The following is a 15,910-nucleotide window of genomic DNA, read 5'->3' as shown; positions in this document are numbered from 1 at the left end:
AGTAAAATTTTATGGCAACTTGAATCTTTCTTAATCCTGCTTTATGACCCACTTTTATCATAGGAACCTAGTTTACCTGAATGTCACTTAATAAAATGTTCACAGTTGAGGCATCCGCTTAACTAATGAGAAGAGCAAAAAGAACATACAAAAATGATTATGGATGTTACAGATCCCTTAGACAGTTGATATGATGTACTTAGTCACTTAAAGATGATTAATTTACAGTAGCCACGTACTTAAGTCATTCATCCTTATTAGCGTTAAGATGCAAAAGATGAAAGTATTGGAATTCTGGGTTGAATTTTAAAGCCAAATTACTGCATTAAAACATTTGATCATCAGAGTCTCAACGCTATGTATTTGAGTATAGACTGGAACCTTCTGTTCCAGCTTATCAAAACTAAGTTTTCCAGCCACAGAACCATGAGTCTGCATTGGAAATATTATCATAATGTTGCAGATATCACTGTACAAAGGCTAGTCCGCCTTTGTGGGCTAGTTCCCGGAAATAACTTCCCAAAGAAACCTGACACCGTTTAAAAAAAAAGAAAGAAAGAAGAGAAAAGAAAAGAAAAGAGAAAAGAAAAGAAAAGATTGCTAATACCAAACCTTGAGAAACTCCCCTTGAAATAGCAATAATGTCAAAAATCATTTGAGTCTTCACTTTCATTTTTCGTACCAACTTTAGTAGCGACTGTACAGCAAAAAAATCCTTAAGCTCTAAAAAAAACCCCACAGTTTGCAAAACCCTAATCTTGAGTGTATAAACATAAATTTTTGTATGGTAGTAATGTTTCCGTGGTGTGTTGCATTCTTTTTTTTTTTTTTTAACTTAAAAGGTTTTGGGTCAGGTACTTCTCTTTATCGTAAACGTGAGCTCCTTCCTTGCCAGTAGCAATGTTGTTCTCTTTGGGTTAGTTGTTTCCATGGTCTTTACTAATAATAACGTGATATGCTTTTTTTTCCCTTTGGGATATATGCTTAGATATATTCTCCAGAGTGTAATTAGTGCGTCAGAGGGTGTAAACAGTCTGACAGGTCTTCTGTATCATTGCTACAAGATTGAATGTGACCTAAGGCATTTGAAGGTATCTGTTCTCCACCTGGATTCAGTATTTGATGTAATAATTTCCCACATTTGATGCCTTTATGGTAGTTATATGGCTTGTCATAATTGCCTTAATTTATCTTTATTTCATCTGAGATAATGCTTAGTATTTTTAATGACTAGGTTAACTGTGCTTTTTTACATAGAAGCTCTCTGTGTCTTTGAACCGCTAGTCTAATGGAGTCTGGTTAATCAGCCTTACCGGATTTGTAACAGCTTTGTACATCTTAATATGAAATATTTCCTCTGTTAATTCTTATATGTAAAAACAAATGAAACTTTATGAATTTTTTTCAGTGCTACTTGAGTGTCAAGAGTTACTGATTAGAGCAAACACTAGTCTTTCTTCACTATATAATTTGTTAATATTGAAGTTCAATTTAAGAATCTTATTACCTTGTTATCTTACTAAACTTCTAATTTAACTCTGATATCTTCCTCTTCTCAAATATAATTGCTACTTCATTAAAGTATTTCTTAAAGCCTTATATATTAAGTACCTAATTTATCGCCCATGATAATAAAATGAATGAAATTACTGCTTGACCTCTAGTTGTTTCTAGATCTAAATGGCTGCATAATTTTTCCAAGTTGTGTATGAATGCTGTCAGAGCTTGCTCACTGCACTAATAACAGGAGGGATAGTATCACACAGGATTTTTAAAGGATTTGTGTTTTATATTATACACTATGATACTTTTTTCCCTATTTATTGGAATATTGGTGTGTCTAGATATTTTTATTAGAAAGAAACTGATCACGTTTTTCTGCTATCCCCTCTGTGTATGTTCTTAATTTTCCCAGTTCTTAACCAGAATGGACTGTGTTACCTCTCAAAATAATGCAAAAAATTTGAGCCTAAGGCAATGCTCCTCTTTCTGGCGCTTTCTCTGTCATCTATGTTTCTCCTCAAAAAAAAGTATTTATTTTTGCTTTAACACCTTTTCAGCTGCTGCTAAGGTCTTGCAAATCTTGCTTGCATCTGCCCAATACAAGAGGCAATAAAGCAAAAATTAGTAATAATAACAACCTTTTTTAAAAAAATGAAAGAGGGGCGCCTGGGTGGCTCAGTCGGTTAAGCGGCCGACTTCGGCTCAGGTCATGATCTCGCAGTCCGTGAGTTCGAGCCCCGTGTCGGGCTCTATGCTGACAGCTCAGAGCCTGGAGCCTGTTTCGGATTCTGTGTCTCCCTCTCTCTGACCCTCCCCCATTCATGCTCTGTCTCTCTCTGTCTCAAAAATATAAAAAAAAAAAAGTTTTTTTAAATAAATAGATGAAAGATTTCTACATACAGATTCAGAAGTAAATGGTGAACTTTTACAGGGGTTAAAACCATTTAAGAAAAATTTCCATCTGGCAATCCTGAAGTCTATAAATTTTTAATGTGAACCTAAGGTATAAGTTGTGTATTTCCACTGTTAATTTCTTTCTTGATAATTAATCTGAATCCGTTATTTTGGTAGAATTTCTAGCAAATAGTCATCTGTGTCCATTGGCAGTGGTGGCTGGAGCGAGCTCTCTCTTGTTCGGTTTGGAATCTTGTTTGACCTCTTGTTTCTCATTTTGAGATATCTCAGGGTGGGCCTGGCTGGCTCAGTTGGTAGAGCATGTGGATGTGACTCTTGATCTTGGAGTCATGAGTTCAAGCCCCACGTTGGGCTTAGAGATTACTTCAAGGGGAGAGAGGGGAGAGAGAGGAGAGAGAGAGATGCCCAGGTGGCCCAGTCAGTTGGGCGTCCAACTCTTGCTTTTGACTCAGGCCCTGCTCTCCTGGTTCCTGGGATCAAGCCCCATGCCGGGCTCTGTGCTAGTGGTGCAGAGCCTGCTTAGGATTTTCTCTCTTCCTCTCTCTCCCCCTCCCTCGCTTGAGCTCTCTCTCTCTCTCTCAAAATAAATGAGCATTTTTTAAAGAGAGAAACCGAGATCTCAAATGAAATCTGAAGTGGATTCATTTATTTGGCAGGTCTAGCGTGCTGTGCGGCCATGTACTGCGCCTGTAGCCACACGGCGAGGGCTACGTGACCACTCGCCTGGCCCACAGCACCTCCGTTTCCGGGGGCCTTTCTGCCTTGGCCTCAGGGCAAACCCTGGTTCCCACAGAAGAAGTGTTTAGGGCATGAGGTTCACACAGCTAAGAACAGCTTCTTGCACGTGGGTCTTCCCTCTTCTACATCCATAGTTTGCTGTTCCCTGTGCCTTATTCTTGGAAAAGACCTTCACATTTAGAATTAAGAGTTTATGCCTCTACGCGTTCCTTTAAGCAGATTTTCTTTCCCACCTTTACCTTCCATTCCTTTTGCCAAAGGAAAATTTTCTTCAGACGATTTTTATTTTGCTTTGAAATCCAACTACGTTTGTGAGACAGACTGTGCTGGGTGGGCCCTTGGCAATCCCCAGTGACGACAGTAAGAAAAGACGGCAAAACCGCGTTCCTTCTCTCCTCGCTGCCCTGGTGTCTCCATGTCCCTGGGATTTCCCCCACTTTCCCTGGATGAGCCTTGCCTCAGATCTAACTTTGTGTGAGGACCAGCGGGGTTCCTGCTCCTGCTACGTCTCCTCAGATTGTTCCTCTCACAGCGCCTGGGTGGCTCGGTCGGTTAAGCGTCCGACTTGTGGTTTCAGCTCAAGTCATGATCTCATGGTTCCTGAGTTCAAGCCCCTCATCAGGCTCTGTGCTGACAGCGTGGAACCTGCTTGGGATTCATTCATTCATTCATTCTCTCTCTCTCTCTTTCTCTGTCTCTCTCTCTCAAAATAAATAAACATTAAAAAAAAAATGTTGTGTAACATCCATGTTGGTGAAATGTAGCATTTCTCCATCGCCCATCACATCATGTTTAAATCCAGTCATCTGAAGATACTAACTTTATCTCCCATTCTTCCGTATTTTTCCACGTTACCTTGGTTCCGAGTCAGAGAAGGGAGCTTCCTCACTGTTTCCTCCTGAATTCTTCTGCCTTGCCTCTTCCACCAACCCAGATTCTCCTGGTGTTTCCAGAGTCACTTCACATTCTCTCTCCTTATGATTCCTTCCCTGAAAACCCCAGCCCACACCACAAGTCGCCCCTTTGCCCTTTATTAATAAGCACAATATGCACTGCTAATAGCACAGTTTTGAATAATTAATTCTGTCGTGTGTTCAGATACTTTCAGGTTTCAGGAGCAAATCTTATTTCCCCAGGTAAAAGACAAGTTGCCTGCGGGGTTGTGGCCCACACACGTTTTTCTCCTTGATGACGACAGACACACAATGGTTATGAAATGAACACCAAGCAAGCACAGTGTAATTGAGAAATATCCGGAAATTTGGAGTATCTTCATTTTGCTTTTAATTGCCCATCTTCCAGCTAGCAAATCTGTTACTGCTCCTGCGTTTCTCACTTAATTCACAGATACAGTGTTGTTTATTCCACCAGGCGCCTGACTTAGAATCCTCAGAACCCTTTTGGATTCCAGCCTTTCTTTCCCTCGTTCCCAGAACAAATTCTGTCATCAGGTGCTTTGAATGATACCTCTGTAGCTCTTCCTTCTTCAGTGTCCTCAGGCCCAGCACAGCCCTCGGTTGTCTGTCTCCCGGAAGTTCTAGCGGCTCCCTCAGCCGTCTTCGTTGCTAAGCTCCTCTCAACATGTCATTGTACCCGGGGCTTCTGTAGCAGCCTTATTTTAAAATATTGCCCGGGGCCTCATCGCATGGGTGGCTCAGTCGGTTAAGCATCTGACTTCAGCTCAGGTCATGACCTCATGGTGCGTGAGGTCGAGCCCCGCGTCGGGCTCTCTGCTCTCAGCACAGAGCCCACTTCGGTCCCTGTCTCTTTCTCTCTCTGCCCAGCTCGTGCTTTCTGCTCGTGCTTTCTGTCTCAAAAATAAATAAAAACATCAAAAATAAAACAAAATATTGCCCAGTCCAAACACAGCACCAAGCGTGTGTGCTGAGAAAGGTAGTGAAGGCCCAGTCTTTATCCTCAAGGGCTCTGACTTCAGTGAAGCAGATCCCTGTGTGCCTCTCATAGCTCTCTCCTTCAGAAAAGCTCCCTCTTCTGTCCCGTCCAGCCTCCTCTCTGCTGCCACCTTTGTCTCACAGCCTTTGTACGTGTGTCTCCCATTTTAGAAAAAGGCACCCTTCAAGCCCGCAGTCCCTGCCTAGAATCCCTCTTGTTCCTCCCTTTCCGGCCCGACTTTGTAAAAAGTAGCTCCGCTTACGCTGCGCGTGTCCTTGCCTGTGCCTTATTTCTCAGTGTCCCCTCTGCTCCCCTGAAACCTCCCTCAGGGATGCCACTCGTGTTTGCTCCTAAACACAGCAGGTTACTTTTTTATTATCACCTTCTTTGACAGGACACCATTGTGTCCTCCTCGATAAACTCGCCTTGGGGCGCCTGGGTGGCTCGGTCAGTTGAGCGTCCAGCTCTTGATTTCAGCTCAGGTCACGATCACGCGATTGGTTCATGGCATCGAGCCCCTGGTCAGACTCTGTGATGACAGTGAAGAGTCTGCTTGGGATTCTCGAACCCTCTCCTCTCTCTCTCTGTCCCTCCCCTGCTCATGTGCTCACTCGCTCTCAAAATAAATAAGTGAAACATTTTTAAAAACTAAAAACTCTTGCCTTTCCTTCCGTGTCACACTGTGCAGATTTCCCTCCTCCACTCACTTCTCGGGTCACTTTTCTCTCGAACCCTTAAATGCCAGTGTTCCGTGGGGCTGTGCCGTGGACCCCCGTCTACTCCTTCCGACTCTGTTTTGGATTCCTGGAGAATCCACAGCTTCTGACGTCATGTGTCGGCTGCTTCCTGAATCTCTGTCCTCAGCCCAGATTTCTCTTGAGCTTCTCTGGAGCTCACAGAACATTACAGAACATGTCTATTTGGATATCTATCCGCCAGCACCTCACTCAAACTCCTCTGCTCCAACGCTCAGCCGCCTCTTTCCCCATCCAGTCTCCTCCTCTTTCTGAATTTGCTCTCCCAGGAGGTGGTGTCCACCTCTACTCCGTCGTGTACACCAGGAACCTGGGCATCATCTTCTCTTCCTCTGAACGGTCCCACATCCTCATTCCCCATCGTATCCAGTCACAAAGTTTTCTTGATTTTTACCAGCCCAGTATTGAAAATCCGTCCTTTCCCCTCGCCACTGCCTCCGTTTAATTCAGACGGGCGTCACCTCTCTCCTAGATTCTTGCTAAGCCTCTTAGCTGATTTCTGGGCCTCCAGTCACGAACCCCTCTGGTTCACTCTCCACACACTGGCCAGAGAGACTTCAAAATCACACCCTCCAGACGTGCCCCTTAGGTGATTGAAAGAAACCCTATTAATATTCTACCCTCATCTTGCCTCCCCACCCATCTCGCCCCGTGCTCTCCGGTCGTTCTGAACTCGCTGTCCTCCAGACACGCACCCCTGCCGTTTGCCCTTGAGCGTCTGCCCGTGTGGCCTGTGTTCTCCCTTCCAGTCCCTTGTCATGTGATGGACTCTTACTCTTCCAGAATCTTTCACTTGCTGCAGATCTGTGACAAGTCTCATCCCACTCGTTATTATCTTCAGTCTGTTAACATTGTCATCTTAAACTTGAGAACATCACCAAGGATGTAATTTGAGTTTCTGTGAGTTCGGTTACTCTAGATCCCTCATGTAATGATTATCTGTCCTTTTGTGGTTGGCCTATTTCACTTAGAAATGTCCTCAAGTTTCATCCGTGCTACAGCATACGGATTTCCTTCTGTTTTAAGGCTAAGTAACATTCCGTTGTGTGTATAGACGACATTTTCTTTACGCATTCATCCATCAGACGCCTGGGTTGCTTCACACCTTGGCTGTTGTGAGGAAAGCTGTGGTGAACACGGGGGTGCAGATACCCCGCAAGATCCCGTTCTCGGTTCTTGTGGGCATAAACCCAGAGGTGGGATTACCAGATCGTATTTATAGGTCTGCTGATACCTTTTGAGGAGCCTCCACACTGTTCGCCGAAGGAGCAACACCGTCGTGCAGGCACAGTGGCAGCACCACGGGCTCCTGTTCTCCACGTCCTCGCCAACACTTGTTACTTTCACTTTTTTCTATAGTAGCCATCCTGACAGAAGTGAGGTGATACCTCGTTGTGGTTTTTATTTCCCTGATGTTTAGTGATGTTAGATTAGTGGCCTTTTCATAGGCTTATTGGCTCTTGGTGTATATTCTTTTGGAGAAATATCTATCCAAGTCCTTTGCCCATTTTTGAATTGGGCAGTTTTGTTGTTGCTGAATTGTCAGATTTCCCGTATGTATTCTGCATATTAACCCCTTCTCCAATATATGTTTGTGAACATTTTCCCCATTCCGTAGGATGCCCCCAATGAGGTTGCCTTTTAACAAACCGGGACTGCTCGAATTCGCACCTCACCTGGTTTTGACTCTAATTCACACCAGTCCCTGTTTTCACCCCCATCCTTGCTCATCCCTGAGTCTGGCTTCCATTCTGACATTCTGACCACCCTCCCCTTCCACATTCTCTGAGCCGTCTTTACTTACTAACCCTGTCTTCCATTCCCCATGGTGTCTGCTTTCCAAACGCTTTTATAAGTGGTGACTTTAAAATGCAGGTGTATAAGTATTCATTGGGTAGAAGACCAGGAAAAATGAATACTCTCTTCACTAATCTTAAATGCAATAGGATGAAGCAAAGGTTGAAATCACTGGGTTCTGAGATTAAAACTTGCAAGTGAGATAATATTCCTTTTAGAGGAATATGGGCAGCAGGTTATTTTGAATCCATACATTCAGGGAGTGTGCGTGACGATAGTTGTCACTGTCACAAGGTATGTAAGTGCGTCCCAAAGCCTCACCCCTCTTTCGGCCTGGCAGTCAACCTGCAAAATGACTTTAGATTGAAAACATCATGATTCATGCTGAGTGAACCCAAAAATTTCACACTAGCTAAAAATAGAGCTAAAATAAGTGGTGGAATGTTCTGATTGGCCAAACATAATGTAAAGTTTATTTCCTAGCAAATAATGAAAGATCGGTGGATGAACGTCGGTCACGAAGAAGAAGAACTAAAGCCATATTCTGAGCCTGAACCAGATTTCAATGACACGAAACGGATAGGTAAGTATTTAGATACTGGGAGACGTGCTGTCCCTACACTGTAAGAGACCTGCACTCTACCAAGATAGTGTTTACAAACATAAATAGGAAATCGTTTTTATTTGGAAAACACTTGCATTGTCATCTTTTCTTTCCCTGAATTTTCACCAAACGTTACAATTTCAAGTTTGTCCTCATGTATTTTAAAATCCATTTCAGTTCTTGACAACAGTGATACAGAAGTTAAAATAATGTAGATAAACCTCGTTCTTTTCTTTCAGCAAATCCCTAACAGGAGGAATGGTTTAAGTATCAGCACTGATCAGACTGATAAGTATCAGCAAAACGTAGCATGTATTTTAACCAAAAATGTGGAGGCACTTGAGCTGAGGGGATGAACACTTTGGCTCTCCCTTTCTATTTTCCGGCGTCTCGGCGGGGTGCATCCTCCCACACCCAGCCGTGCTCTGCTTCCAACCTGTTCTCTGCAACTCTGTCTCCGTTACCAAAGCCAGCAGAAACTCACAGCTGACTCATCTCACCCGTGCTCCTCTCTGTCTTGAGAGCAGAGGGGCAAGGGAGGCGTGTTCTAGGGTGTTAGGAATCGGCTCAGAACAACTGCGGGATTCAAGCCTCCCAAAGAAGAATCAGCCTGCCTTCAGATCAGAAAGTAGGAGTTGTTAGGAGATGAGAGAAACCACTCCATGGGTGGTGGACGGTGTGTTAACAGATAGAGAAAAAGAAAGAAGGGGTTTTGTGTGTGTCACAGATGGCTAGTGTGTCTCTGGCTGAACAGAGGAGCTCAGGAATGTGTTAGGTGGTGAGAAGCGGGCTAGGCACGTGAATGTGGATCCCATGGTATAGTTTCTGTATGAAAAATTGTGACTGTATAGCATCTGAATATGCAGTATCTGTGTGTTAATAATACAGAAGTTTTGGTAGTTAATGTTACTCTTTAAAATTCCAGAATTTTTCATATCTTGTGTTGGCAAACTTACATTTGTTGGTTTGTTTACTAAAATAAACCCATTTTCAGAAAATTTGCATTTTTTTTCTAGACATCATGGTCACCATGGGTTTTGCCCGAGATGAGATAAATGACGCCTTAATAAATCAGAAATATGATGAAGTTATGGCTACGTATATTCTACTAGGTAGAAAACCACCTGAAGTAAGTTCTTTACCTTTACAGATTAATGTCAACTGTTTCTTGAGACAAGTGACAGCTAAGATATAATGTTAGCACATCTGTTCTGTATGGTATGGAAAATAATATAAAGGCCCTAACATTCTTATTTTTCGAGTTCAAACTCAAGATGCTAAGTTATGAGCTGATTTCATTTCCAAGTACCAGGGGGGATTCTGCTATGCAAGAGCAGACCCAGTACCTTGCTTAGCTCCGAGGGGCACACACAGTCTAGTCTCTGAGAATGAGAGCCCCCAGGGTTGTGTCTCCAGAAACAACAGCCCTGCACAAAGGAACATGGTTATTCTGGGTGTGCAGGAAGACGAGACGGAAGGAAGGGATGGCATTTAAAACAAAACATGTATCTGAAGTGATTTGAGTAGGTGGGAACCCAGGAAAATGTTGTTTGGTGGTATTTTGCCTTCTAGAACATCCAGTGGCTCTGATCCTTGCAATGGGGAATTCTCAGGGCCAGGAGAGATCTGTATAATAAGGAGATAGATTCAGGTCAGGAATAACTGTGTACAGATGGTGGTTGAACCATAAAACCAAACAGTCCTTTGGCACAGCAAAAATAAAGGTATGAATTGAGAGTCAAGAACAGAGCCGAGAACATTGACAGCTTGTTAATGATTAGATACCTGTGGGAGGCACTTTGTGGAATAGACTGAAATTCTCTTTAATTAGACGGTAGCTGTTGGCGAAGCAGTACATTCAGCTGACGTTTACGGACTCTGCCGTGTTCTGCTCGCAAGGAGCCCTTGTTCTAGAGGGGGTCGCAGTTAGCGGTGCGCTTACAGCGTGCCGCTGCTCTGGTCGGGGGCAGGTGCGGGGCGCTCCAGGACAGACAGGACTACAGACACCCACAGCAGGCTGACACGTCAGAGGTAGAATTAGCAGTACTTGGCGGCCTGTTGGAAATGAGGCCGAGGGACCCTCAGATTTGTAGCACAGGTGACTGGTTTTGTGAGCCGTATTTGCCGGGATACGAAAAGAGTGGATTTCAGGGGGAAAATGGAGGTTTGTTCAACTTGAGGTGGGTGAATTTGAGATTCCTCTTGGGTGGAGCTCTTCAGTAGACACTTGGGTGTAAAGATCTGGTTTGGAGGGAGTGTTAGAAGCAGCAGTAATAGATTTGCGAGCTGTCGTCAGAGGAGCACGGCACTAACGTGCCAGCCGCTGTTCTGAGGACTTCGCACGCGGTAACTCATCTGTCCCTCTCTGGCCCTGCCAGCTGGGTACTGCCATTCCAGTGGGGGGAGGAGCTCAGTGGAGACACGAACAGCTGGAGAAGCGGTATCAAAGAAGGCAAATCAAGAGAAGTTTAAGAAGTGGGAAATAGTAAAATGGTTGTTTCTAAAGTCTTTGACTTATTTCTACTTATGTGTTGAGATTTCACTCCTGAGATCTTTAATTTTCCTCTTAAGCAAGCACTGGCGTCATAAGTATAGAGCCCAGCCCGTGCATGAATTAAAATGAAGTTTGAATTGTATCGAATACAAACAAATGAGGCTACTCTAAGTAGTAAGAGCCTGAACTCTGGAGCCAGGTTCACTGGGTTTGAATCCCCACCCCTCCTCCACCCCCACAGCCGCTAACTATCAACTTGGGCACTTTCCTTAATTTCTCTGTGCTTCCGATCCCTGCTCCGTGAAATGAGGATAACAGTACCTACTTCTGAGGGTCATTGAGAGGGTTAAATGAACTAATACTTGCACAGTTCCTAAAACAGTTTCTGGTACTTTACTGTGTGTTCCATGTTATCTGTTACCACTTTCATCAGTATAACTCTGCTATTTGTCGTTAGTAACTTTACATATCAATTTACATTTTCCCTTGGGATGCCAGTGACTCAGTCAGAAGTTTGCGGGCAACAAACCTCTTGTGGTTACAAGGAGAGGGCTAGTGTATCGACCCCCTATTTACTGTGCTTATCTAAATAGATGTAGTCTCTAAATCAGAGTCAATAAACCAAATTTTGTTCTGTAAGTGTGGTAGGAAAAAAAAAAAGCGGATGTTTGAAGTTAAAATTTTAGATTTCATCCTAAGTTTGAATTCCAACTATGCCTGAGTTTGAATCCCAAAGATTGCCCTTCGTCCTCCTAACCTCAGTTTTCCATCTGTAAAGTTCAGGTTAGTAAACAATTGAATTTATTGTAATGACTACACAAAGTAACGTAGAAAGAGCCTACTTAGCAAGACACCTACTATATGATAACCATTCAGTAAGTGGTAACTGGTCTTTGGTGTTTTGACTAAACTAAGGATCCCAAACCACTTGTACAAGATAACAGAAGGGCGCACGGACTCGTGGAGACCCACTGTACCCAGTTCTCTCCCTTCCTGGTTGCCAACTCACAGTTCTGTGTCCAAACTGATTTTTCTTTTCGGTTCTGATTACTCTTCTTATGGCTTGGGATAGATTAGAAAACCAGGAGTGCATATTGTTTGCATAAACATTTTTCTTTTAAAATCCTTGCGATCTGTCTTCTCCTTATAGTTTGAAGGCGGCGAGTCGTTATCTAGCGGAAGCTTGTGTCAGAGGTCACGGCCCAGCAGTGACCTGAACAACAGCAGCCTCCAGTCCCCTGCCCACCTGAAGGTCCAGCGAAGCATCTCAGCAAACCAGAAGCAGCGGCGTTTCAGTGATCATGGTGGGGAGAAGTCAAACCAGTGAAAAGACACCAGTCCTGCCCAAACTTGTGTTTATCGAGAACTCCGCACTCATGTGTTTATGTGCTTGTATCATCTGTTATCACCGATTTCTGTTATTGCATGATTAATAGAATCCCCCTTTTAGGGACTGACCTAACTTTTATAATCAAACAGTTTAATGTTAGTTCCAAGTGTAAAATATATAAGGAAGGATATTTTTAACTTAGAGGTTTTGTTCATCAGGAGAAACTGTGTCCGAGGATCTTCGGCTAACTGTGCTTTCTTAATGTGTTTACAGCTGGGCCCTCCATTCCCCCTGCCGTGTCATACACCAAGAGGCCTCAGGCTAACAGCGTGGAGAGTGAACAGAAAGACGAGTGGGACAAGGACTTAGCTCGGAAACTTGGCAGCACTACGGTTGGGTCAAAAAGTGAGGTGACTGCAAGCCCTCTTGTGGGGCCAGAAAGGAAAAAGTCTTCAACTATCCCGAGTGTGAGTGAACATTCTGGCATGTTGCAATTTGTTGTCAGATTGCTTTTGAAAAAAATAATCTTGGAAACCATCCTTTTAAAAAACATGTTTCGGGGCACCTGGGTGACTCAGTCAGGCGTCTGACTCTTGATTTCGGCTCAAGTCATGATCGCATGGTCATGGGATCGAGCCCCACATCGGGCTCTGTGTGAACAATGTGGAGCCTGCTTGGGATTCTCTCTCTCTCTCCCTCTCTGTCTGCCCCTCCTCTCCCTCCTCTCTCTCTCTCTCTCTCTCTGTCTCAAATAAAAAATAAAAATAAATTAAAAGATTCAGAAAAACAGAAGCCAGAAGGAAAACCTACTCCTGGACTCACTAAAGTGTGAAACACACACACCAAAACCAAGTGAAAACTTCTGGAAAGTTTCCAGGATAAGGTAGAAGATGACCTTAACAGGAACAAAATTCAAACTGACATCAGATTTCTCAACAGTAGCACGAATGCAGGAAGACAAGTAGAGTAGTGATATGTTTTAAGAACTAAAAGAGACTCACACTGAACCCAGAGTTTTGTATGTAGCCAAATTGTCGTTTCAGTGTGAAAGTCCGATAAGCACGTTCTTAGGCAGCAGATATCTCAGCGGCCTCGTTACATAGTGACCTGTTTGGAAACACTGTGGTGTGAGGAGAACCGTACTCTGACAGGAAGAGAAATGAATCTGTGGTGTCGCTGGAAAATATATGCAGTTGAACGTGATGAAATAACTGGTTCAGGTGTGTATGTGGTGACAGACGCACACAGACACACACACAAAATGAAAATTCAGAACCGACATTGTGGACAATACCCAGGAAGTAAGAATGGGTGGAGATTAAAAGAAAAGGAGCCCACGCCTTTCAGCAAAAGATAAGATCAGAATAAGTTCTAAAAAAAGTCGTGGGAGGGGGCGCATCTGGGTGGCTCAGTCGGTTGGGCGCCTGGCTTTCGATTTCAGCTCCGGTCGTGATCCCAGGATCGAGCCCCGTGTCCGGCTCCACACTGAGCATGGGGCCTAAGATTCTCTCTCTCCTTCTACCCCTCTCCCCAGCTTGTGCGCTCTCTCTCTCTTGCTCTCTCTCGGAAAAAAAAAAAAAGAGGAACAGTAGCATTGAGCAAACATGAGTTCAGGAACTTAGGGACAAACAACGTAAGAACAGAAATAGAACTTATAGCTTTTAAACCAACAGAAGAAAAAAAATTGGTTTAGCCTAGGGAAAGCAGGAAAAGAGAAGAAAAGGGAAGAAAGTACTTTAAATAGAAACATGAAGTAGAATACCAGAAAACCCAGCACAACCCTAATTGCAAAGGGGTTAAAACTCCCTAGCACCAACTGTCTCATGTAGTTCGTTGAAACCATATCTTTTTAAAACATGTGATTTGATTGTCGCTGCCTAGACTCTGAAATAGGTGTGCATAACCATTTTCAGAACAGATAAATGTAACCACTTTACCTGCCCACTGATCTGTTTGGAAATGCTTTTTAACTCTAATAGAGTTTCAGACGTCATTAAGAAAAGTAGTTTTCCCAGGCAGGCCATCATTTTCCCTTACCTAAACATCAGCTACAGGACACTTTCTGGAGCGTCATCACCCCACAGCACAGAAAGAAAGAATCTGGTCCCTTATTTTCTGCCACCGCCCTATAGCGATCTGTCATTCCACTGGGGTGGATCTTTCTTTCCCGTCGATATACTCAGCTGCCTCTTTCCTCCCGTTTCCACGTGGTGCTCTTGTCTGAAGTTCCCCCCTCACGTTATGCAAATGCCATTCGTACAGGTCATTTCCAGCCCCACCTCCTGGATCGAGTGTCCTGGGACTGAGCACTCCGGATCCCGTCAGTCTTTCTGATTGTCGTATCGTGTCATCGAGCTATCAGCTGGACGCTGTCTTGTATTGTTGGCTGTCGCTTCCCCATGTAAACCTTCTCTCCCCTTGTTTATAATCTCCTCCTGTGTGTCAACATGCTGATTCCTCAGAATCGTTGGTGCTGAGGCATGTGTGGCTTTTCAAAGCATGTTTAGTAAAGAGGGCATAACAACTCTGACACTGGTTTAAATTCAAGGTACTTATGCCACACTTCTTTATCATCTTTAAGGAAAAAAACAACACAAGCCAAAAGATTCTCATAGAGAAATTTTGTTCTGAGCCCCTTGGTTCTAAATTTATCTTCATTTACTGTATTAATTTTGGCAATGCAAGAAACCAAAATAATACATTTTGTTTGGTTTTAACAGTTCAGAAATGTCTCAAGAAAAATTAACAGTTTACCCTACCTTCCATTCTCCACTTCCACTGTGACTAGTGTTATCATTTGGGAGAAATTCCTTTATAGGTTTTCCTTTTTAAAGAACACATAAATGAATATACGTGTACGTAGGGGATTTATTTTTTTATAAAAATGAGATCGTACTATATCCGTTACATTTTAATTTACTCACTTAAAATATCATCGGGTCCTTGTACATCCGAACACCTGGAGCCACTGCGGTCTCTTGAGGGCCTGCACGTTCTCTCCTCGTACTGACAGACGCGTGTGTCACAGTTTATTCCCCTGTCCGTGCGGTGTTTAGAGTTTTCAGCTTTTCAGAGGATTTGTCCTTGGATACATAACGTCATTACTGTGTTTCTCTTAAATACCTTCTCAGAAGTTTGGTTTCTGGGTGACCGGGTTTTTTTAACCTCAGGTGGCTCACCCCACTCCCCAGTGTCCCTGACTGCACAAGCTGCCCCCCTCCCTCCCACCCCCTCATCCGGGGCCCCGGTGCTAATTCTGGGCGCTAATGCACGCTCCTGGCTATGTGCGTACCCTTGGAACATGCACAGTTAAATTGTTAATAGACGCTACCAGCGTAATTTCGATGGCTGGAGTAATTAGAGTAATTGTATCTCCACAAGCTCATCAACAACTGGATATTAATCGACCTTTAAAATCGTTGCCTGAGGGCCGACAAACAAAAAAGTGTATCCTTTTTGCCATCAATTTGCATTTTCCAGACTACGGTGACATTGATGGCATGGCCCGCAAAGCATAAAATGTTTGTCATCTGACTCCTCACACAAAGTTTCCCGATCCCAAAATACAAAAGCCAGATACACAGCTCTGATCCCTTTCCTTTGAGGTAATGTCCAGGAGGAAGGAACTGAGCATTTACAATCCAGGTGCTGTCACATTATGAAATATTGGTTGAAAAAATAAACATTTTTACCCTTGATTCTATTAATTTGTAAAATGGAGTATAATAGGGGCGGGCACCTGGGTGGCTCAGTCAGTTGAATGTCCGGCTTCAGCTCAGGTCAGGATCTCCTGATTCATGGGTTCAAGCCCCGCATCGGGCTCTGTGCTGACAGCTAAGAGCCTGGCCCGGTTTCGGATTCTGTGTCTCCCTCTCTCTCTG

The 15,910-nt window shown here is 43.7% G+C and overlaps 1 protein-coding gene across 1 annotated transcript in view; it reads left to right on the top strand.

Moving 5' to 3' along the window:
• MARK1 (microtubule affinity regulating kinase 1) overlaps positions 1–15,910 on the top strand; it is an 82,412-nt gene that overhangs the window by 50,108 nt on the left and 16,394 nt on the right. Inside the window, exons 11-14 of the mRNA XM_047077213.1 lie at positions 8,085–8,184; positions 9,222–9,334; positions 11,850–12,003; positions 12,303–12,496. Coding sequence (XP_046933169.1) covers positions 8,085–8,184; positions 9,222–9,334; positions 11,850–12,003; positions 12,303–12,496 — 561 coding nt within the window. The remainder of the gene's footprint in view (positions 1–8,084; positions 8,185–9,221; positions 9,335–11,849; positions 12,004–12,302; positions 12,497–15,910) is intronic.

The sequence above is a fragment of the Lynx rufus genome, unplaced genomic scaffold, assembly GCF_022079265.1.
Source record: "Lynx rufus isolate CCGP_SWC_20201006 ecotype Redwood Valley unplaced genomic scaffold, mLynRuf1.p SCAF_15, whole genome shotgun sequence".
Classification (NCBI taxonomy): Eukaryota; Metazoa; Chordata; class Mammalia; order Carnivora; family Felidae; genus Lynx; species Lynx rufus.
Note: the sequence above shows the minus strand (reverse complement) of the source record. Positions and strands in the feature narration are given on the sequence as shown.